At 40.8% G+C, this 25,613-nt stretch overlaps 1 protein-coding gene across 1 annotated transcript; it reads left to right on the forward strand.

Annotated features, from left to right (window-relative positions):
- The first annotated feature begins 5,125 nt into the window (after positions 1 to 5,125).
- On the forward strand, positions 5,126 to 24,243 carry LOC115111095 (sterile alpha motif domain-containing protein 9-like). Its single transcript, XM_029636978.2, has 4 exons — positions 5,126 to 5,397; positions 16,861 to 16,913; positions 17,018 to 17,100; positions 17,358 to 24,243. The coding sequence occupies exons 3-4, from the start codon at positions 17,065 to 17,067 to the stop codon at positions 21,894 to 21,896; spliced, it is 4,575 nt and encodes a 1,524-aa protein (XP_029492838.2). The 5' UTR covers positions 5,126 to 5,397; positions 16,861 to 16,913; positions 17,018 to 17,064; the 3' UTR covers positions 21,897 to 24,243.
- Positions 24,244 to 25,613: the final 1,370 nt, after the last annotated feature.

The raw sequence follows: 25,613 nt of genomic DNA on the forward strand, positions 1-25,613 counted from the left end.
AAGCGGCACCATGAAGATCAAGGAGCTCTACAAACAGGTCAGGAACAAAGTTGTGGAGAAGTACAGATCAGGATTGGGTTATAAAAAAATATCCAAAACCTTGAACCTCCCACGGAGCACCATTAAATACAATATTAAAAAATGGAAAGAATATGGCACCACAACAAACCTGCCAAGAGAGGGCCGCCCAGCAAAACTCACAGACCAGGCAAATAGAGCATCAAAGAGACCAAAGATAACCCTGAAGGAGCTGCAAAGCTCCACAGCGGAGATTGGAGTATCTGTCCATAGGATCGCGTTAAGCTGTTTCCTCCACAGAGCTGCGCTTTATGGAAGAGTGGCCAGAAAAAAGCATTTGCTTAAAGAAAAAAATAAGCAAACACGTTTGGTGTTCGCCAAAAGGCATGTGGGAGACTCCCAAAACATTTGGAAGAAGGTACTCTGGTCATACAAGACTAAAATGTAGCTTTTTGGCCATCAAGGAAAACGCTATGTCTGGTGCAAACCCAACACCTCTCATCACCCTGAGAACACCATCCCCACAGTGAAGCATGGTGGTGGCAGCATCATGCTATGGGGATGTTTTTCATCGACAGGGACCGGGAAACTGGTCAGAATTGAAGGAATGATGGATTGCGCTAAATACAGGGAAATTCTTGAGGGAAACATGATTCAGTCTTCAAGAGATTTGGGACTGGGACGGAGGTTCAACTTCCAGCAGGACAATGACCCCAAGCATACTGCTAAAGCAACACTTGAGTGGTTAAGGGAAACATTTAAATGTCTTGGAATGGCCTAGTCAAAGCCCAGACCTCAATCCATTTGAGAATCTGTGGTATGACTTAAAGATTGCTGTACACAATCTAATTTGAAGGAGCTGGAGCAGTTTTGCCTTAAAGAATGGGCAAAAATCCCAGTGGCTAGATGTGCCAAGCTTATAGAGACATACCCCAAGAGACTTGCAGCTGTAATTGCTGCAAAAGGTTGCTCTATGAAGTATTGACTTTGGGGGGGGAGGGGGGGCGGGGGAGGGAGTAGTTAAGCACGCTCAAGTTTTCTGTTTTTTTGTCTAATTTCTTGTTTGTTTCACAATAAAAATATTTTGCATCTTCAAAGTGGTAGGCATGTTGTTTGTGTCAATCAAATTATACAAACCCCCAGGTTTTTCCAGGTTGTAAGGCAACAAAATAGGAAGAAGGCCAAGGTGAATACTTTCACAAGCCACTGTATGTTGGTCTATTGTATATCAAACAAAACTGACAGACTGCCACCAGGTGGTAAAGGTATGAAACAACATCTCCACTTCTCTGATCCTCAACACTGGGGCCCCACAAGGGTGAGTGCTCAGCCTCCTCCTGTACTCCCTGTTCACCCATGACTGCGTGGCCTTGCACACCTCCAACTCAATCATCAAGTTTGCAGACGACACAACAGTAGTAGGCTTGATTACCAACAACGACGAGACAGCCTACAGGGAGGAGGTGAGGGCACTTGAGTGTGGTGTCAGGAAAACGACCTCTCATTCAACGTCAACAAAACAAAGGAGAGGATCGTGGACTTCAGGAAACAGCAGAAGGAGCACATCGACAGGACAGCAGTGGAGAAGGTGGAAGGTTTTAAGTTCCTCGGCGTACACATCACGGACAAACTAAAATGGTCCACCCACACAGACAGTGTGGGGAAGAAGGCGCAACAGCGCCTCTAACTCGGGAGGCTGAACAAATTTGACTTGGCACCTAAAAACCCTCACAAACTTTTACAGATGAACAATTGAGAGCATCCTGTAGGGCTGTATCACCGCCTGGTACGGCAACTGTTGTTTTGCACACATGGTCCTGTTTTATCAAAATGCTGTGCTGATCAATGGGCAGTTCATTACCTCTGTGAAATGAACATGTATACTGAAAAAATATATAAATGCAACATGTAATGTTTTGGTCCCATGTTTCATGAGCTGAAATAAAAGATCCCAGAAATGTTCCATATGCACAAAAAGCTTATTTCTCTCAAATGTTGTGCCGAAATTTGTTTACATCCCTCATAGTGGGCATTTTTCCTTTGCCAAGATAATCCATCCACCTGACAGGTGTGGCATATCAAGAAGCTGATTAAACAGCATGATCATTTCACAGATTCACCTTGTGCTGGCAACAAATGGCCACTCTATGTGCAGTTTTGTCACATGACCACATTAAAAGATACAGTAGGCCTATATATTTAAATCAAATTTAAATCAATTTCACGTTCAATAAATGTAGATTTATTTAGCTAATTGTAGGCTAATGTATCTAATTTTTGCCTCAATTTCATGATGTGTAGGCCTAACAACATGTGCTCAATGATGTTCCAAACATTTGATTTAGTGCATAGCCTAAGCATTAGAATAATTCGCCTTAATATTTGCAGCCATAGATGATCATTTATTTCTAGGAGCTGATCCGTCGTATCTAATGTTAAGGTAAGATTTGAATGGAGAACACTGATCTGAGAGCAGTGCTGCCTTTCTTTGGATCCTAACAGTATCGACACATACTTTAAAGACTCACTCATTGAACGTTCTCTGTACGTGGTGTTTTGAGAAACGTGAGTTCTTCGACCGTTATAGAAACAATGAATCGTTAAAATCGTCCGCACATCATTCACTCCAGTATTTAATTGTAATTACTTCGCCACTACGGCCTATTTAGTGCCTTACCTCACTAATCTTACCTCATTTGTACACACTGTATATAGATTTTTTATTATTGTGTTATTGTCGGTAGGTTTGTTTATTCCATGTGTAACTCTGTGTTGTTGTTTGTGTCGCACTGCTCTGCTTTATCTTGGCCAGGTCGCAGTTGTAAATGAGAACTTGTTCTTAACTGGCCTACCTGGTTAAATAAAGATAAAATAAAAAACACTTGTAAGCTTTCCATCGCTATTGGGAAAATTGCCCTGGTTATTACGTCATAGACATGGCTATTTGCATTTATACAAAACATACGGACTCTCCCTTTAAAGAGGGGAGGGGAGTGAGGTTTTGTTTCCGCTGAAATGCTCTGAATTTGTAAAGAGGACACTGAGGAAAGGGATTGCCCAGAGGAGACAGACAGTGAAAGCCCACCCCGCACGCAGTTTCACTATAATGTAACACATAATCATTTAAAATACCTATTTTAACTAAGTCTTTGAAAATCTTTTATACTTCTATATTAGTGTTCCATTGAATTTTTGCACAACAATTACTTGTTGTTTTACACGAATTCATTTAAATCAGCTGTTTGCCATCAGACTGACTTCTCCGTGAGTTTAGCTCATGGAGAGTTACATGTTAGGAACCCAGTCGGGGTTGTTTTATGTGAGGAACTCAGTCGGGGTCTCACCTACTGTTGACAGTTAGAAAAATAGAATACACAAGGTGCAATTTAGAAATTTGGTTGTGCGTCAGCAGTCACTCAATTAGCCCATGTCAGCATTTATTTTATTAGAGTGGTAAATTAGTCTACCGGCCAGCTATCTAACCTTGTAGTAAGCATGGTCGAATTACCGACCGGGGTGAGTCACATTGATAATCAGCTATCATATTAAAAACGGCAAACATTTGCCGCCACCCTATGGCAAAATTAGTAGAATTGCATGAAATTAGTTATACAATTGCTAAATCTTCTCTCAGCCCCATGACAAAATGTGTAGAATTGCCGGAAATGAACTTTAAAACAAAAAATAAATGTTTCTTGCAAGGTAGGTGGATGGTCTGTTATGCAGACCCACGAGCCACTGCGACCCCTCATGGTGAGTTCTGTTTTTCGGTGGCCCCCACCCCTATCAAAGATGCCCATCCCTGGTCTAAGGGCCCTCATTAGGTATTGGGATGTTGACTATTCACTGTTTTCTTCACCCCTGACATAACTTCCCAGTTCCTCTGTAGCAGTGAGGTCAGTCTGGTCAAAAGGGGTACAGAGAGAGGGAGTACCAGAACCAGACAACTTGGTAACAATGCCACTTTGTGTCGGACCGGCCAGCGGTTATCAACCTCTTCCGTTTCGGGGTCCAACCGAATCACTATCAAAAGCTCTTGAGGACCACCATTCTGTATTTTTTTTACATGAAATATCTAGTCTGTCTAATTTAGTCAATTTTATCAGTGAATGTGACAGATTAAAGGCTTACTATTATTATTGTAATAAACTATTTGCATTGTGAAAAACAATGTAAAATTGCTTATAATACCATTAATACTCCCAGCTGATTTTATCATTTTTTTATATAAATTCGCTGGGCTACAGTAACAATTTGAGTTGTACCTGATGATCCGTTTACACTACTCATTGGTGTTTTACATTACGTGTATGAAGTATTTATAACTTTATCACCATAGAATTACATACAGAATAAATGACAGGATATATGGTTATTACAGAGTATTCCAGGACTGCATTTGGAGTCACAAAACAAAGTTCAAATTAGTCATACGATCAGGTTTCATAGTATGTTATTGAGCAGCAGACAGTAGGCTGTCCTCTCACCAATGTCTCCAACTTGGCTTTCAGCTTCTTCCAGCATGCATGTCCTGTAGCTGGTTCGGATCCTGTGACCAGGGTAGGAGGACTAAGAATGATCCACAATAATGGTCTGTCTGAGCTTTCAGCTTCAAGGTTGTAGGCTATGTTTGCTGGGTTTGTCTGCATTTGAATACATTTCAAGTAGATCCCTACTCTGGATTTCCATATCATTTGTGTAGAGAACATTTGGATAGGGCACAGTACACGTTTCAAGTTTATTATTCTTATGTATGGGATAGGCTTGGTATACATTGTCAACAAAATGCTTACTTGCAGGTTACATCTCGACAATACAACAACAATAAGAAATAGTAAAAAATAAGAATATTAACTTAAAGTACAGGTATACATCATGGACATATCCTCTCCTTTCAACTCAGTAGCACAGAAGAAAAAGAGAAGACCAAGAGAGGACCACTGAGAACTATTGAGATACACCCCAAGTGAAGTTTCGTTTCAACTGAAATGCTCGGAATGTTTAAGGAGGAAACCGAGAAAAGGGATTGCCCAGAGAAGACCGCTAAAGCCCACCCCCGCACGCAGTTTCAGTATTACACACAATCGTTTAAAATAACCATTTTAATTAACAAAGTCTTTGAAAATCTTTCATATTTCTATAATAGTGTTGGATTGAATTTGTCAACAACAATTTCATATTGGTTTACACTAATTCAGTGAAGTCAGATGTTTGCCATCAGACCGCCCCTCCGTGATATTATTTGAGTCTTCTGCATCCTTCCAGATCTTTCTCCTTTCAAAAAAATATTTTCAGCACCAGACCATCGTTTCTTCTCACCACAAAGACCAGCAAACTATGTCATGTTGAAAGCTGTTATCAAAACTATAATCACGAGTGGTAAGTTTGCATTACGTTTTACATTATAAGAAAGCATCCAATATAATTATAATTTACATAAAATATGTTTTATGTTCAGTCTGATATCGATCCTCATTTGACATCGACGAGCCCGCGCACGTAGGTTATCCATGATCTGGATGTCAAATTTCTATAGGCCTATTATTATTAATGACAGTAAAACGTCCGTTGGAACCGATTGTCGTGTATTATGGAAATCAAGGACATGTTGCAGATTGAACTACAGTAGCCTAACATATAGGGCGAAAACTACAAGAAAGGTGCTATCTAGAACCTTAAAGGGTTCCTCAGCTGTCCCCATTGGAGAACCCTTTGAATAAACTTTGAATAAACTTTTTTGGGTTCAATGTAGAACCCTTTCTACAGAGGCTTCTTCATGGAGTTTTTACATTTTATATAATTAAAGCCACAACCCTGAATTTGTGTTTCAGCTTTATCCCGGTAGTAGGCCTATGTAATGAAATATTTTTGTCCACATTCAATTTTCCACAGCCAACAACACCTGTAAGCAACAGCAAAATCAGACAATCCCATACAGCAAAATCAGACAATCCCATAGTAGAATAGTTTACCAATTAGATTGTTCAACCTGTTGCATTCTATGCAGGGCAACCCCTAGCATTTTTGGGGCCTTAAGCAAGATTTTGTTGGCGTGCAAAACCTTGTGTAACGGCTCTCATATGGCTCATCGATGAAGGACTCAGTGCTGTTCTCTTTCACGGTTAATTCTCCATCAAAGTTGAACAACTCTTTGCTGATTCTGCAAATACATACATGTACACTTCAGAATACTGCAAACCCACCAAGCAATCTCCATCAAAGTATAACAACTCTGGCTCCATGCTGCGTGATCTTGCGCACATACAGTACCAGTCAAAAGTTTGGACACACCTACTCATTCAAGGGTTTTTCTTTAATGTTACTATTTTCAACATTGTAGAATAATAGTGAAGACATCAAAACTATTAAATAACAAATATGGAATCATGTAGTGACCAACAAAGTGTTAAATAAATCTAAATATATTTAATATTTAAGATTCTTCAAAATAGCCACACTTTGCCTTGATGACAGCTTTGCACACTCTTGGCATTCTCATCCAGCTTCACCTGTCATTTCCTTTCCAACAGTCTTGAAGGAGTTCTCACATATGCTGAGCACTTGTTTGCTGCTTTTCCTTCACTCTGCTGTCCAACTCATCCCAAACCATCTCAATTGGGTTGAGATCGGGTGATTGTGGAGGCTAGGTCATCTGATGCAGCACTCCATCACACCTCCTCCTCAGTCATATAGCCCTTACACAGCCTGGAGGTGTGTTGGGTCATTATCCTGTTGGAAAAAAATAATAGTCCCACCAATCGCAAACCAGATGGGATGGCATATCGCTGCAGAATGCTGTGGTATCCATGCTGCTGAAGTGTGCCTTGAATTCAAAATAAATCACAGACAGTGTCACCAGCAAAGCACCATCACACCTCCTCCTACATGCTTCACGGTGGGAACCACACAGGCAGAGATCATCCATTCATCTACTCTGCATCTCACAAAGACATGGCGGTTGGAACCAAAAATCTCTAATTTGGACTGATCAGACCAAAGGGCAGATTTCCACCGGTCTAATGTCCATTGCTCATGTTTCTTGGCCCAAGCAAGTATTTTCTTCTTATTGGTGTCGCTTAGTAGTGGTTTCTTTGCAGAAATTTGACCATGAAAGCCTGACTCACACAGTCTCCTCTGAACAGTTGATGTTGAGTTGTGTTTGTTAGTTGAAATCTGTGAAGCATTTATTTGGGCTTCAATTTCTGAGGGTGGTAACTCTAATCAACTTATCCTCTGCAGCAGAGGTAACTCTGGGTCTTCCTGTGGCGGTCCTCGTGAGAGCCAGTTTCATCATAGGGCTTGATGGTTTTTGCGACTGCACTTGAAGCATCTTTCAAAGTTCTTGAAATGTTCCGTATGGACTGACCTTCATGTCTTAAAGTAATGATGGGCTGTTGCTTCTCTTTGCTTATTTTAGCTGTTCTGGCTACAATATGGACTTGGTCTTTTACAGAAGCCAAATAGGGTTGGCTTCTGTATACCACCCCTACCTTGTCACAACACAACTGATTGGATCAAATGCATTAAGAAGGAAAGAAATTCCTCAAATTAACTTTTAACAAGGCACACCTGTTAATTGAAATGCATTCCAGGTGACTACCTCATGAAGCTGGTTGAAAGAATGCCAAGAGTGTGCAAAGCTGTCATCAAGGCAAAGGGTGGCTACTTTTAAGAATCTCAAATATAAAATATATTTTGATTTGTTTAACACTTTTTTGGTTACTACATGATTCCATATGTGTTATTTAATAGTTTTGATGTCTTATTCTACAATGTAGAAAATAGTAAAAATAAAAACACTTGTAAGCTGACGTGGCTTATCGAGGAACTGTCAGTGACTGACATAACATGAGGAAAACTGCAGATTCACAACCAAATTGCACCATGTGTATTCTACTATTCTAACTCTCAACAGTAAATTGAGACCCGAGTTGTAGGCGTGACCTTATTCTTACCGGAAAAAATACGGCAAACCAAAAACCCCTCTGCTCTCTGCGCCTGACTCCGCACCCACCACTCCTAGCTACGTAACATGTCCTTGCAGTAGTTGTATAAGTAATACAGTGTGCTATACAACAAAAACAGTTTCTACATACAGTGCCTTCAGGAAGTATTCATACCCCTTGACTTATTCCACATTTTGTTGTGTTACAGCCTGAATCCAAAATGGATTAGATTTTTTTCTCACCCATCGTAACACAATACCCCATAATGATAAAGTGAAAAAAATGTTTTTAGAAACGTTTGCAATTTTATTGAAGTCAAAACTGTAACTCGGCCACTCAGGAACATTCACTGTCTTCTTGGTAAGCAACTCCAGTGTAGATTTGGCCTTGTGTTTTAGGTAAATTGTCCTACTGAAACGTGAATTGATCTCCCAGTGTCTGGTGGAAAGCAGACTGAACCAGATTTTTCTCTAGGATTTTGCCTGTACTTAGCTCCATTCCGTTTATTTTTTATCATGAAAACTCACCGGTCCTTCACAATTACAAGCATACTCATAGCATGATGCAGCCACCACTATGCTTGAAAATATGGAGAGTGGTACTCAATAAAACGTGGTATTGGATTTCGCCCAAGCAAACAGGATACATGTTTTGTTATTTTCTGCAGGCATCCTTCCTTTCCCTCTGTCTATTAGGTTAGTATTGTGGAGTAACTACAATGTTTTTGATCCATCCTCAGTTTTCTCCTATCACAGCCATTAAACTCTGTAACAGTTTTAAAGTCACAATTTGCCTCATGGTTAAATCCCTGAGTGGTTTCCTTCCTCTCTGGCAACTGAGTTAGGAAGGACGCTTGTATCTTTGTAGTGTTTAGCAGTGTGTTAAATCTGTGTTTGAAATTCATTGCTCGGCTGAGGGACCTTTACAGATAATTGTGTGTCGGCAACAGAGATGAGGTAGTCACTCAAAAATCATGTAGAACGCCTTACACGGAACCCAAACTGGCCTCGCGCGTGCGCCATCGTGCATACATTTATTTTGTCCCCCTACACCATACGCGATCACGACACTCAGGTTAAAATATCAAAACAAACTCTGAGCCAATTACCTTAATTTGGGGACAGGTCGAAAAGCATTAGACATTTATGGCAATTTAGCTAGTTAGCTTGCACTTTCGAGCTCATTTGTCCTATTTAGCTAGCTTGCTGTTTCTAGTTAATTTGTCCTGGGATATAAACATTGAGTTGTTATTTTACCTGAAATGCACAAGGTTCTCTACTCCGACAAATTTAATCCACACATAAAACGGTCAACCGAATCGTTTCTAGTCATCTCTTCTCCTTCCAAGCTTTTTCATCTTTGAATTTATATGGTGATTGGCATCGAAACTTTCATAGTATTACCACGACGACTGGCAACACAGTTCGTCTTTCAATCACCCACGTGGGTATAACCAATGAGGAGATGGCACGTGGGTACCTGCTTCTATAAACCAATGAGGAGATAGGAGAGGCAGGACTTGCATCGCGATCTGCGTCAGAAATAGAAAGGACTTCTATTTTAGCCCTTGGCAACGCAGACGCTCGTTGACCCGCGTGAGGAGTGTGGGTGCAATGATTGAATAACATACATTTCTACATTTATTTTGCAGCCGCATGCGCGAGCGGTGTAGTCAGGGTATTAGGCTAACGGCCACTGACGTTTGATTTTGTAAATACCCCCCCCCCCCACACACACACACACTCACACACACAAAAAAGCTAGAACCTGCTCCTTCCCTGACTTTTCCTAAATGTTTGAGTTTTACATTGCCCGTTTGTCAGAATGTTTATATCACAAACAGAAATCTTTTTTCCCACACCTATTCTGAACCTAACCCGCCAAGACGATGCAGTGTAGGACATTGATACCCAGCCAGGTGCTAATGTGTATCTCTCTCCTCACTGAATGAATGGCAAATTAATGAATGGGTGTTAATTGTGCACGTTACTTCACAATTTAATTTAAATTAGGCCTTACTGAATGATAAGAAGGGTGAAGAGGTTAATTTAATTTAGAAAGACAATAGTGTAATGATTAGTTTGTGTTATGCCTATTTATCAGCTTTGGTGCTCATGTTTATAGCAAATAATTTAACCGCGCGCCTTGCAGATTGATACTTTTTCGTTTTACTTTAAAGAGAATGGTAATGACTGTTTTATTTACTATAATGCTATTACTAATTAGATCTATTGTAAGGGAAATTAAAACATGCTACCTGTTGCAGTAGGCCTTTAGAATAATGCAAGTTGATGAGCAAGGGGAAACAATTGATGTCAGTCAGCCAGACCCATCAAAACTACAACTAAAATGTACCGAAACTAATTTCTCTTATAATAGTAAGAGTTAGCGTATAGACACGATTAAATTGACAGTAGTCTGATGAGTGACATTATTATCAGTTGTCAAATTATACATGAAGAGATCTTATTTGACAGATGCAGGGAAAGGAGCATTACTTTATCAAATCCTCCTTCAGTCACATGCAGGTAAAACATTTAGATTTCTATGTAGTATCAGAAAGAGCATATTCTGCAGTTTCTATGACACTTACCTTTGTCAAGTAGCTCTCAAAATTCAAGAGATGCAGTTCTATTTTCAAATGTAACTTTTTCCAAGAATATCTGTGCTGTCCATGCTTTCATTACTTGACCACTAGCAGTGGCAGCAATGCTCTGGCTGCTAAGCAGACTAGTAACATCATAAACATACAATTCTCCATTCTGTTATCTTTTAAATACATTTTCTTATTTCCACAATGTTTGCTTTAAACCTGCCAAAACAAATGTATAATGGACTTCTTTGTGATGGACTCGTTTTTACATAAAGCCTAGAGCAGGGGTATTCAACTCTTTCCCTATGATGGACCGGAGCCTGCTGTTGTTCTGCTCTTACCTGATAATGAATTGCACACCCCTGGTGTCCCATGTCTAAATCAGTCCCTGATTATAAGGGGCACAATGAAAAAACGCAGGCCAGAGTTGAGGTCCAGAGTTGAGTTTGAGGGGTCTAGAGTAACATAAACTAATGAAAATGCTATTATGTTCTTTGAAATAATTGTTTTTTTAGTTTTCTAATGTTACCTGAGACCTTTATAAAGACAACCAAATAATTATTCTTTCAATAGCATATATGAAATGTTATTATTAGACTGTTAAAATGTTGATGTGTCATTGACTGGAAGTGTGGAAAATTAGGACTTTTTTCACTAGGACATTGTAGAATTATACAAACATATCCTTGACTCTATCTAAAAACAATAACTATTGTTATATTTTTACATGGATATATTTAGACTAATATTTCTTCATGAAATTCATGTTTTATAATGAATTGTTTATGCACTATTTATCAAGTCTTGGTGCTTATGTTTGCGTACCTTGCAGGTTGGTATGCATCTGACGCGTATGCTAAATGGGACACCTGGCAACCTTCTCAACGTTCTCTAGCGGGCACTAATAGGCTAAAAGGCCAGGTGGTTCTAGTGTTAAGTGCTATTATTGCACACAGAGTCCATGCAACTTATTAGTTGACTTGTTAAGCACATTTTTACTCCTGAACGTAGTATTGCTATAAAAAAAAGAGGGTGGAATGTTTATTGACTTGAGACATTTCAGCTTTTTTTTAAACATTTAGAAAAACATAATTCCACTTTGACAGTATGGGGTTATTGTGTGTATGCCAGTGACAAAAAATCTCAATTGAATTATGCGCTTTAGCGATTGCCAGTGGTGTTGAATCCTGGCTATGTATCCAGGGCTAAGTGTAGCCTATCAGGTAGGCCTACATTATATTCACAGTACATAATCCTTGGTTGGCTGAATGCCAGTGGAACATTTCTTTTGGACATTCAAGTCATCAATATGTTGCTAACTTATGTTTAGACTTTAGAGTTTGTGATCTAGCTATTGATTAGCCCAATCCGGTAAATGTAGATGGGAAACCCCCAACCTATTTATTTATAGCTGCTGTGCTGCATCAGGTGATAATGCTTATTGCTAAATAGCACACCTTTTTAATTTTGTATTTTTTATTTCACCTTTATTTAAGCAGGTAGGCTAGTTGAGAACAAGTTCTCATTTACAACTGCGACCTAGCCAAGATAAAGCAAAGCAGCATGACACAGACAACAACACAGAGTTACACATGGAGTAAACTATAAACAAGCCAATAGCACAATAAACAAGTCAATGACACAGTTGAAAAAAAGAAAGTCTATATACAGTGTGTGCAAAAGGCATGAGGATGTAGGCAATGAGTAGGCCAAAGGAGTGAATAATTACAATTTAGCAGTTTAACACTGGAGTGATAAATGAGCAGATGATGATGTGCAAGTAGAGATACTGGTGTGCAAAAGAGCAGACAAGTAAATAAAATAAAAACAGTATGGGGATGAGGTAGGTAGATTGGGTGGGCTATTTACAGATGAACCATGTACAGCTGCAGCGATCGGTTAGCTGCCCAGATAGCTGATGTTTAAAGTTAGTGAGGGAAATAAAATTGTCCAACTTCAGCGATTTTTGCAATTCGTTCCAGTCACTGGCAGCAGAGACCTGGAAGGAAAGGCGGCCAAATGAGGTGTTGGCTTTGGGGATGATCAGTGAGATATACCTGCTGGAACGTGTGCTACGAGTGGGTGTTGTTATGGACCAGTGAACTTAGATAAAGCGGAGCTTTACCTAGCATAGACTTATAGATGACCTGGAGCCAGTGGGTCTGGCGACTAATATGTAGCGAGGGCCATCCGGTTAGAGCATACAGGTCGCAGTGGTGGGTGGTATAAGGGGATTTGGTAACAAAATGGATTGCACTGTGATAGACTGCATCCATTTTGCTGAGTAGAGTATTGGAAGCTATTTTGTAGATGACATTGCCGAAGTCGAGGATCGGTAGGATAGTCAGTTTTACTAGGGTAAGTTTGGCGGCGTGAGTGAAGGAGGCTTTGTTGCGAAATAGGAATCCGATTCTAGATTTGATTTTGGATTAGAGATGTTTAATATGAGTCTGGAAGGAGAGTTTGCATTCTAACCAGACACCTAGGTATTTATAGTTGTCCACATATTCTAGGTCGGAACCGTCCAGGGTGGTGATGCTAGTCGGATGGGCGGGTGTGGGCAGCGAACGGTTGAAAAGCATGCATTTGGTTTTACTAGCGTTTTAGAGCAGTTGGAGGCCACCGAAGGAGTGTTGTATGGCATTGAAGCTCGTTTGGAGGTTAGTTAGCACAGTGTCCAAGGAAGGGCCAGAAGTATACAGAATGGTGCCATCTGCGTAGAAGTGGATCATGGAATCGCCCGCAGCAAGAGCGTCATCATTGATATATACAGAGAAAAGAGTCGGCCCGAGAATTGAACACTGTGGTACCCCCATAGAGACTGCCAGAGGTCCGGACAACAGGCCCTCCGATTTGACACAGTGAACTCTGTCTGCAAAGTAGTTGGTGAACCAAGCGAGGCAGTCATTAGAAAATCCAAGGCTATTGAGTCTGGAATACGGTGATTGACAGAGTCGAAAGCCTTGGCCAGGTCGATGAAGACGGCTGCACAGTACTGTCTTTTATCGATGGCGGTTATGATATCGTTTAGTACCTTGAGCGTGGCTGAGGTGCACTCGTGACCGGCTCGGAAACCGGATTGCACAGCGGAGAAGGTACAGTGGGATTTGAAATGGTCAGTGATCGGTTTATTAACTTGGCTTTTGAAGACTTTAGATAGGCAGGGCAGGATATAGGTCTGTAACAGTTTGGGTCTAGGGTGTCACCCCCTTTAAAGAGGGGGGGTGACCGCGGCAGCTTTCCAATCTTTAGGGATCTCGGACGATACGAAAGACAGGTTGAACAGGCTGGTAATAGGGGTTGCAACAATGGCGGCGGATAGTTTTAGAAACAGAGGGTCCAGATTGTCTAGCCCAGCTGATTTGTACGGGTCCAGGTTTTGTCCAGGGGGGGGGGGGCTGTTGGCCGGGGTTGGAGTTGGAGTTGTTGGCCGGGGTTGGAGTAGCCAGGAGGAAGGCATGGCCAGCCGTTGAGAAATGCTTGTTGAAAGTTTTGACTTTCATGGAATTATCGGTGGTGACCGTGTTACCTAGCCTCAGTGCAGTGGGCAGTTGGGAGGAGGTGCTCTTGTTCTCCATAGGCTTTACAGTGTCCCAAAACTTTTTGGAGTTAGAGCTACAGGATGCAAATTTCTGATTGAAAAAGCTAGCCTTTGCTTTCCTGACTGACTGCGTATATTGGTTCCTGACTTCCCTGAACAATTGCATATCGCGGGGACTATTCAATGCTATTGCAGTCCGCCACAGGATGTTTTTGTGCTGGTCAAGGGCAGTCAGGTCTGGAGTGAACTAAGGGCTATATCTGTTCTTAGTTCTGCATTTTTTTAATGGGGCATGCTTATCTAAGATGGTGAGGGAATTACTTTCAAAGAATGACCAGGCATCCTCAACTGACAGGATGAGGTCAATATCCTTCCAGGATACCCGCATAAGTGTTTTAGGGAGCGTTTGATAGTGATGAAGGGTGGTCGTTTGACCGCAGACCCGTTATGGATGCAGGCAATGAGGCAGTGATCGCTGAGATCCTGATTGAAAACAGCAGGGGTATACAGTGCCTTGCGAAAGTATTCGGCCCCCTTGAACTTTGCGACCTTTTGCCACATTTCAGGCTTCAAACATAAAGATATAAAACTGTATTTTTTTGTGAAGAATCAACAACAAGTGGGACACAATCATGAAGTGGAACGACATTTATTGGATATTTCAAACTTTTTTAACAAACCAAAAACTGAAAAATTGGGCGTGCAAAATTATTCAGCCCCTTTACTTTCAGTGCAGCAAACTCTCTCCAGAAGTTCAGTGAGGATCTCTGAATGATCCAATGTTGACCTAAATTACTAATGATGATAAATACAATCCACCTGTGTGTAATCAAGTCTCCATATAAATGCACCTGCACTGTGATAGTCTCAGAGGTCCGTTAAAAGCGCAGAGAGCATCATGAAGAACAAGGAACACACCAGGCAGGTCCGAGATACTGTTGTGAAGAAGTTTAAAGCCGGATTTGGATACAAAAAGATTTCCCAAGCTTTAAACATCCCAAGGAGCACTGTGCAAGCGATAATATTGAAATGGAAGGAGTATCAGACCACTGCAAATCTACCAAGACCTGGCCGTCCCTCTAAACTTTCAGCTCATACAAGGAGAAGACTGATCAGAGATGCAGCCAAGAGGCCCATGATCACTCTGGATGAACTGCAGAGATCTACAGCTAAGGTGGGAGACTCTGTCCATAGGACAACAATCAGTCGTATATTGCACAAATCTGGCCTTTATGGAAGAGTGGCAAGAAGAAAGCCATTTCTTAAAGATATCCATAAAAAGTGTTGTTTAAAGTTTGCCACAAGCCACCTGGGAGACACACCAAACATGTGGAAGAAGGTGCTCTGTCAGATGAAACCAAAATTGAACTTTTTGGCAACAATGCAAAATGTTATGTTTGGCGTAAAAGCAACACAGCTCATCACCCTGAACACACCATCACCACTGTCAAACATGGTGGTGGCAGCATCATGGTTTGGGCCTGCTTTTCTTCAGCAGGGACAGGGAAGATGGTTAAAATTGATGGGAAGATGGATGGAGCCAAATACAGGACCATTCTGGGAGAAAACCTGATGGAGTCTGCAAAAGATAAACAGAGGAAGAGTAGGATGAGGGTACGGCTAAAGGCTATCAAAACTGGTTGCCTAGAGCATTGGGGACAAAGAATAAAAGGAGCAATTTCTGGGCGTGGTAGAATATATTCAGGGCATAATGTGCAGACGAGTATGGTGGGGTGTGGGTACAGAGGAGGTAAGCCCAGGCACTGAGTGATGATAAGAGAGGTTGTATCTCTGGACATGCTGGTTATAATGGGTGAGGTCACCGCATGTGTGGGAGGTGGGACAAAGGAGGTATCAGAGGTATGATGAGTGGAACTAGGGGCTCCATTGTAAACTAAAACAATGATAACTAACCTAAACAACAGTATACAAGACATATTGACGTTTGAGAGAGACATACAGCGAGGCATAAAGTAATCACAGGTGTTGATTGGGAGAGCTAGCTAAGACAACAACGGGTGAGACAACAACAGCTAATCAGCTAAAACAACAACAACAGGTAAAATGGCGATGATTGAGCAGAGAGGGTCGGTTAACTACACACAGAGCCTGAGTTTGCGGCTGGGGCCGACAAATAAACAGAATGGAGTACCGTGATTGATGAACAGTCCAGCAGGCATCAGCTATGTAGCCAAGTGATCATAGGGTCCTGCCTGATAATATTGACAAATATGTTATTGGGAGCATTTTATGTTTAAGATGTCAGCATCATTTTATTTTAATTCATTTTGGAGTAGAATGTCCTTGTAAAAAGTCACCAAAACTGACTTTCTCACTGTCATTATCCCCCCAAAATGACATAATTAATTGAAATGACCATTGAACAGCATTAGGTATTCATTATATGTTTCTTTGGGATCATTAGAACTGCATATTTGTACCATTTTGTGTTTTTTTCTTAGACATCCAGCTCCCTTCTTTTGGGATTTGCAGACCACGGCTACATCTTGTCTTACACAGAGTAGCTGCTAGTTGGCCTACATTCAGAGCCTGAATCGAAACTCAATTGTTTCATTTAACTTTGTTTGACCTCGTGATTTTATCTGTTCATTGAAACTGTTTGTGCCTCGGGCATTATTCAAAACGAATTTGGAAGTGATTGGATCAGCAAGTGTGCACCACCTTAGTTACAATGTTTGTGATGGTATCCTTTTACATTTTCACGATAATATATTATTGCCCTCCTTGTTTTATGTTTACAGCAACACGGCAGCACAGCCTTTATGCAGGTATGGTGAAGACAGAAAGAAATTGGGTAAATCAAGTTTTGTTGGTTTAATTCTGAATCTCTCTGGCCTATTCAACGGGTGACTATACTGAATTTCATGTAATGGAATATAATGTTGCAATGTTTTTCAGCTTCTCTATAAGTTTGACTGAAGAACTACTTCAGTGAAAAGGATTCAATGGATTTCAGTATGGCTGAACAAGTCGAAATCAAGGTATATAACAAATAATAAATAATCTCTCCACAATATGCTGTTTTTTCAGAAACACCAAAACTACATTCAGAATCTGGGGTTGTCTTTCAATTTTTTTTCTGCTTGGTTTATACAGTATACACATCGGTTATGTTCTGCTTGTGGTCATAGCTTTAGATGGGATAAAACACTGTTAAATCAGCTGTCAATAATCTTATTGTTAACATCCATATACAGTGGCTTATACATTTGAATGAAATTTGACTATTTTATTTCAGAATGAAGATGACAAACCAACTGACCTGCCAGATGAGATTAAGGATTGGAATAAACATCACGTGAAACAATGGGCTCTCAACAAGGCTTGTGTGGATGGTGAATCTGCAAATATCTTGCTTCAGCAGAACATTAATGGGCCCAGTCTTTTACTTTTAGAAAAATCTGATTTACTAGAGGTGGGTGTCACACTGGGGCCTGCAAAGTTGATCATTCACAAGAGGGATGAACATTTGAAATTTAAGAAAGAGCAGTTGAGTAGCCCAACAACAAATCAGTCTGGGAGACCGTGCAAGCCGTACCCTTTTCATCGACACCATGATGCCTGCAGATACAAGGCGAACAGCGTTCTTGATGTAACAGAATCCGGTGCATCAGACTATATCGAACCCTGTCATGAATATAAAGGATACATCCATATGTCAGAGGCAGCTGTGGAGAGCAAAATGGAAAAGTTCACTGATGAGGTTATTCGATTTGCAGCAGCCTGCATGAATAGCCGCACTAATGGCACCATACATTTTGGAGTTGGTGACAAGCCAGACTTTGTTCATGGGCATGTTTTGGGAGTTAGCGTCCTGGATAAAGAGGCATATGTCAATGCTCTGCCACAAGCCATTAAGGGTCATTTTGAGTATAGACATATCCAGACAGCCAAGATGTGCATCAAACCACCTCGATTTGTTGAGGTTCTCAATCCTGATATGACATCCTCAGAGAAGTATGTGATAGAAGTGGACATCGTGCCAGACTTTGTGATCTGTCAAGAGAACTTCTATCACGTTTTCCGCTTGGATACAAGGAAATCAAAGAAGTCCAAATGCAAAGAAACAGAGAAAGAGGAGAAAAAACTCTTCTTCATTCGTGATCACAGCAGCAGCAGGGATCTCCTTGCACTAACCACTTTTGCCAAGCCAAAGGAAGAATACAATAGGTTTCTCGACGATGTGCCACAGCTGTCACTGCTAAGAAAACAAGCGGAGGAAAATCGCCTTAGTGTGGTTAAAAGTAGTGTCCAGGGCTCCAGACTAAGTGAAATGATAACAGGTGGATCCCAATCCTTAGACAAGTCCCACTTCGAGCGGTATTTGATAGTGACAAACAAATCACATTTAGTTCAATTGGAATCCCTGGGATTTATTCCTGAACTAAACCCAACTGCTGTTTTGGACTTTGACCCTGAGTCGGCAAAACATGGATTGATGAAACACTTTGAAGAGCAGAGTACAATAAATATCCACTTGCCAGTACAATATAAAATCACAGAGGCTGTCGAGGACATTGCTAGCAAGCTAAAACTGACTCGAAACACCAGCTGGATCCTCTGCAATGGGGGTATCAAAAGAGAGAGACCCTCAGATGTAGATGACTGGTTAATAGAGAAAGGAGCGTCTGTACGAAATGTGATTTCATTTCTGTGTCGGAAAGATGTGCTACCACACAAGAGATTCCTGGTTATTTTTATATTGCTGTCTACTGTGAGTGAGAAAATGGACCCTCTGCTTGAGACCTTCAGCACATTCTGGCAGGAGCTCAGAGGAACAGAGCAAATACTTTGCATCTGTGAAAATGAAGAAGCATTCACCTGCTGGAGGGACCTGATTGAATCCCGCTATGGATTAGACATTAAAGCAAGATCAATCTATGAGCTCAGTTTTGCTGAAGTTAACGGCACCGTCCTCAGCCTGTGGTCAGACAACCGGAAATCCAGCCGTTTCCTACCCTGTGGAGGAGGCAGCAAAGTGATGTTAAAAAAGAAAGAAGAGGGCAGCTTAGACATCCTGAATGTTCTGTGTGTGAATCAGTGTGAGGGAGGAAATGAAGACAAGGCCATCATACAGGAGAAGTTCTACAAAGGAGGAAAGGTGTTATGGTGGAACTTCTATTTCTCTGAGCAGCCAGGATCCATGCCATTCATCAAACGGGACAAGTTTGACTTCATCATGAACACTGTCCTACCAGCTTTGAGCTCTTTGAGAAAAGCTTGTGTGTCCTTCAAACTTTTGCATGTCCCAGGATGTGGTGGAACTACACTAGCCATGCATATATTATGGGCACTGAAAGACAAGTTCCGTTGTGCTGTTCTGAGGGACAGAACCGCGGATCATGTTGTTGTTGCCGAGCAGGTGGTCAAGCTACTGATGTATGAGACAAAAGAACAATCTCCCCGGATTCCTGTGTTGCTCATGCTAGATGACTTTGAGGAGATGGATGACGCATATGATTTGCAGCAGCTCATTGAGAAGGAATGTGTCAAGAAGGACATTGGATCTAGGTCCCCGCAGGTCATTCTACTCAATTGCATGAGGACTGAGTCTTGGGAGAAGACTGAATCAACTGAAGACACTGTGTTCATTGGCAATAACCTCTCTGAAATGGAGCAGAGGCAGTTCGAGAAAAAACTGGAGGAGATTGAGAAGACCTACAAGAATGCAGATACATTCTACGCTTTCATGATCATGAAGAAGAACTTTTCACCCGAGTATATACAGGGTGTGGCTCGCAACACCCTAAAGAGCTTCAACATAAATCACAAACATGCACAACTCATTGCTGTTCTGGTCTTGTTGAATGTCTACTGCAAGGGTGCAACACTCTCAGTCTCTCTCTGTGAAGAGTTTCTTGGCCTCCAGACCAAGCCACATAGTGGGTCCTCTGATGTTAAGGCTGGATTTGGGAAGTTTTCCACTCTAGTGACCTGCTGCACAGAGGAGGCTAAGGTTGTATTCGAGGCAGTGAGAATGATCCACTCAAGCATGGCCGTGCACTGTTTGAAGGAGCTTACAACCACATACAGTGTAACCAAAGCTGAGATCACTGATCTACTGCTCACCACAGACAAGCTTTATGAGTGCATACAGGGCAAAGATAAACTCATGAAGGATGTTCACACCATGTTAGTGAAAAGACATCACTCAGTCAAGGGTGAAGATTCTCAATTTTCACCTCTCATCCAGGATATTGCAAAGGAGACACCAGGTGTTGAAGAAAATGTTCTATTCAATGCAGCCAAGCGCTTTGAAAAAGATGCTGTCATCTCTCAGCTTCTTGCCAGATACCAATACCTGAAGAAAAGGGATTTCAGGGAGGCAAAGGACTGGGCAAAGAATGCGAAAGATCTTTCCAGAGATAACTCCTACATTTCTGACACATCTGCACAAGTGATCAAGCATGAGCTAAAGAGTGAAATACAAAGTGACAAAGAAGATCCCATAAGACCTGAAAGGCTCAAAGGCTATCTTAGAATGGCCCAGTCAGCAACAGAGGCCTTCAGGGATACACAGGAAATTGCAAAGAAGGAGGCTACTCTGAGAGTACAAAACAAGAGAGACAACAGCCCTTTCAACACTGCAGGGTGCCTTGGAGAAATTCAGGTTGCAATCATCATCATCGAAATACTGGAAAAATGTCCAGTGTTTTCTTCAGGCAATTGCCATCATGATATTCTGAGTGAAGTTCTGTCTGGCAGATTTACAATCCAAGATGTTGCGAGGAATGATTCCAAACATCACAAACATGCCTTGTATTACTGCATTCTCCGTGAATTTGAAGATCTTTTGTACAACCTCAGACATAACATGAAGAGGCATTTTGATTTTCTTGACAGCTTTCATGTCAATTTGGGTCCCAGGTTCACCCTGAAAGACAGTCGAGAGGAAAGAACTCGACAGGAGCTCTTCCGGTGCTTTCAAAGATACAGTGACCTCTTTTGCAAGACAGATTCCACAGAATTAATGAAAAACAAGAACCTGAGCATCATGCTCCAAATTCACAAGGCAAGGCAATTTTTGGAGATGAGAAAAGCTGATACTTACTCTGGGATTCTAAATTGTCTCTCTAATGTTACCTCAACTGACATGATGGTAAAGATAGTCCTGCAGTATGACTTCATTCTGAGTAAAACTCCTGAAAGGAGCGTGAGAGAAATGATCAATTTCATCTATGCCAATGTTGTGCTAAGCTGTGTCAAACCTGAATCTCAACACCTTCGCCCGTATAAGATCCTCATTGATCTTCTTTGCCAGGTTCTTCAAGGTCAAATCCCATCTGGTGAGACCTTGGCATTGCACTTCATTGCTGTAGCTCTGCTGTGGCCACAACAGATCTTTATGTCACAAACTGTGGAGTCTCAGAAGTTGGGAAGCTATGTGTCACAGATGAGGACATCATTCTGGAATGAGATGAAATCTGTGTTGAATGGAAAGTCGCCTGTTGTCCATTTCTTCTTGGGGAAGAAACAGGGCTATGACCGTCTTATCCACCTTGGAGAACTTGAGAGGTGTGTAAGCCCACAAGAAAACTTTGCTTCGCTCTGGGAAAATGGCAAAATATGGAAGCATGAGAGGGTCAAGGAGCTCCTTTGCAGGGTGACAGGATGGGTTCAAAGAAAATTAATTTTGGCAGTTCCCTGGAACACAGGCTCAAAGATCGAAGTCATTCCAATGTTCAAAAGCCAGCTTTGTGGAAAAATTGAGGGAGAAAATGTGTCTTTTGTCATTGGTTTCTCAATGAAGGGCCCACTGGCTTTTGACATATATTGAACATCTAGAACAGCGTAACGGATGCAATCCCGGCCAGAGTGTTAAAAATTGGTTCAACATTGAATCCTATTATAAACCTACTGTTAACATTAACTAACACTCACACTTTATCCCCCCCTTTTACCCTTTTAACTCTGACTTTGCTGATAGTACATTTTTCCTCAAAGTAGCTAACTATGACTGATATGAGGCTGTTCCATGTAGCTATTTTAAGATGAATGCACTAACTGTGTCTGTTAAATGACTAAAATGTACACTACCGGTCAAAAGTTTTAGAACACCTACTCATTCAAGGGTTTTTCTTTATTTTTTACTATTTTCTACATTGTAGAATAATAGTAAAGACATCAAAACTATGAAATAACACATATGGAATCATGCAGTAACCAAAAAAGTGTTAAACAAATTAAAAATATATTTTATATTTGAGATTCTTAAAATAGCCACCCTTCAACTTGATGACAGCTTTGCACACTCTTGGCATTCTCTCAACCAGCTTCATCTGGAATGCTTTTCCAACAGTCTTGAAGGAGTTCCCACATATGCTGAGAACTTGTTGGCTGCTTTTCCTTCACTCTGCGGTCTGACTCCTCCCAAACCATTTCAATTGTGGAGGCCAGGTCATCTGATGCAGCACTCCATCACTCTCATTCTTGGTGAAAAAGCCCTTACACAGCCTTGAGGTGTGTTGGGTCATTGTCCTGTTGAAAATCAAATGATAGTCCCACTAAGCCCAAACCAGATGGGATGGCGTATCACTGCAGAATGCTGTGGTAGGCATGCTGGTTAAGGGTGCCTTGAATTCTAATACATCACAGACTGTCATCAGCAAAGCACCCTTACACCATAAACTCCTCCTCCTCCATGCTTTAGGGTGGGAACCACACATGCAGAGATAATCCATTCACCCACACCGCGTCTCACAAAGACACGGCGGTTGGAACCAAAAATCTCCAATTTGGATTCCAGACCAAAGGACAAATTTCCACTGGTCTAATGTCCATTGTTCATGTTTCTTGGCCCAAGCATGTCTCTTCTTATTATTGGTGTCCTTTAGTAGTGGTTTCTTTGCAGCAATTCGACCACAGAGGCCTGATTCACACAGTCTCCTCTGAACAGTTGATGTTGAGATGTGTCTGTTACTTGAACTCTGTGAATCATTTATATGGGCTGCAATTTCTGAGACTGGTAACTCTAGTGAACTTATCCTATGCAGCAGAGGTAACTCTGGGTCTTCCATTCCTGTGGCGGTCCTCATGAGAGCCAGTTTCATCATAGCGCTTGATGGTTTTTGCGACTGCATTTGAAGAAACTTTCAAAGTTCTTGAAATGTTCCGTATTGACTGACCTTCATGTCTTAAAGTAATGATGGACTGTCGTTTCTCTTTGCTTATTTGAGCTGTTCTTGTCATAATATGTACTCAATCTATTACCAAATAGGGCTATCTTCTGTATACCACCCCTACCTTGTCACAACACAACTGATCTCAACCGCAACTGTCTCAAACACATTAATAAGGAAAGAAATTCCATTTTGGGTGACTACCTCATGAAGCTGGTTGAGAGAATGCCAACAGTGTGCTCAGCTGTCATCAAGTCGAAGTGTGGCTATTTGAAGAATCTCAAATATAAAATATATTTTGATATGTTTAACACTTTTTTGGTTACGACATGATACCATATGTGTTATTTCATAGTTTTGATGTCTTCACTATTATTCTACAATGTAGAAAATAGTACAAATAAATTAAAACCCTTGAATGAGTAGGTGTTCTAAAACTTTTGACCGGTAGTGTAAATATAAAATGTACTGTATACATGATCTAATCTGGGTTTTTGTCACATTGTTGCAATATTATATCTCTAGCAAACACTCCAGGATGTATTTCTTTCAAGCACATATTTAGGTTTAATATTGAGTAAGGAAATATTACTATTTTACCATTTACTATTACTACTACTGTATATGTGTTCCAATTTCATTTGACTGTTTGTACTGTTTTGCTGTTCTTTGGTTTTACCATTTACTGTTAGTACTATATGCATTCCAAGTTTGATTTACTGTTTGTACTGTGCTAATGCTTATATTTCCTTGGTTTTACCATTTAGTATATGCATTCCAATTTTATTTGACTGTTTTACTGTTTGTTTTTAAAATTATATTGATATAATTGTTTTATGTTTATATGTGCAGTGCAGCTATCCAGTGAGACATTTTGATTCATGTGTTTCTAAATGCACTGATGTTTGTAAAAATTATTATTTGTTAAAATAACTCCAAAGCACTCGGTATCATAACCATGTAGTAAATACTCCAATCATGTTTCCTGAATAAAAATTACATTTACTTATTTGTTCTGTATTAAATGCCAAGATTATGGTGTGTTACAGTAATCATATAATCAGTAAGGTGACCATCACTGCCATAAAAAGGTGTAAAGTTCAAGCAGGCTAGAACTATAATAATATATTGATGCAATATCTCTGCTACAATAAAATACAAATAGCTTAATGGTATGACAGATTCTCCAGACAGAACTTCCACCTGTTAGTCTTACTCCCATATCAACCCTCACATACTGTATTTTGTATTTGCCTCAGGTTTGGTCGATTTTGGGGTTTGTTCATGTACTATGGCCTTTCTACATTTGATATTACAGACTGTATTTTCAACAATGCAAGAAGACACATTGATGCAGTGACTATAATTAAAGATCCAGCTTATGGTGACGTGAGTATTTTAAAAAAAAATGTTTTCACAGTGTCTAAATTGCCGTTCCAATTTATCTACAGTACTGCAGTTAGGTTACAGCCACTGAGCCACATCATGTTATTTGTAGTGAATGACTGTCCCATCTCATTGAATGAAGTGGGTCAAATCTGACTCACATTTCTCAAACTAGCCTACTGATCAAATGTGTGCATTGATTAATTATTTCAATAATTTGCAGATATCACATTGCGGTCATGTTTGTTCAGAGCAATATTGTATTTTTTTTACCTTTATTTAACTAGGCAAGTCAGTTAAGAACAAATTCTTATTTTCAATGACGGCCTAGGAACAGTGGGTGAACTGCCTGTCCAGGGGCAGAATGACAGATTTGTACCTTGTCAGCTCGGGGGTTTGAACTTGCAACTTCCGGTTACTAGTCCCATGCTCTAACAACTAGGCTACCCTGCCACCCCATATATAATGGGGTGTCCTTTTTTCTTTGAATAAGGACACACTTCCCAAGTCTGGCACATGATGGCACCTTGAGCAAAATAGAAGATTACTTTATTGTCCAATTAATTGTAAATAAGGTCCAACCGAAATTCCCCTTTAGAACCAGGGGTTTTGTGTGCGTGTTTAAAACTACAGTGGCAGGAAAAGTACCAATAACACACCAACATAATGCAACACATTTTCACATGTTTAGTTCTTTGGTCAAGTTCATAGCTCTCTATCTTAACAATTTAATTCCCGTTGCGTCCTCTATACTGATGTATACAGCTCCGCCTCACCATCTATGTGTGTCAGCAACATGCAAGGAATCAACCACAGACTAAGCCAGGGGGGGTGAAGGTAGGTTACATCCCACAAAATCTCCATTGAACATGCCTCTTAGTCCAGGACTAGGCTGGAAAAAATCTGTTTGGGAAATCTGTTTGAACTGATGACGATCTCTTCCACCCATGTCCACAAGGGGACCTCTCAGAGAAGATAGCTCTCCTTTA

The sequence above is a fragment of the Oncorhynchus nerka genome, linkage group LG3 (genome assembly GCF_034236695.1).
Source record: "Oncorhynchus nerka isolate Pitt River linkage group LG3, Oner_Uvic_2.0, whole genome shotgun sequence".
Classification (NCBI taxonomy): Eukaryota; Metazoa; Chordata; class Actinopteri; order Salmoniformes; family Salmonidae; genus Oncorhynchus; species Oncorhynchus nerka.

Bases quoted from the DNA above. Each gene is read 5' to 3' on its own strand.
- LOC115111095 (XM_029636978.2), top strand. From the start codon at position 17,065: ATGGATTTCAGTATGGCTGAACAAGTCGAAATCAAG. The intron at 17,101-17,357 runs GTATATAACAAA...ATTTTATTTCAG, and splicing joins CTGAACAAGTCGAAATCAAG to AATGAAGATGACAAACCAAC.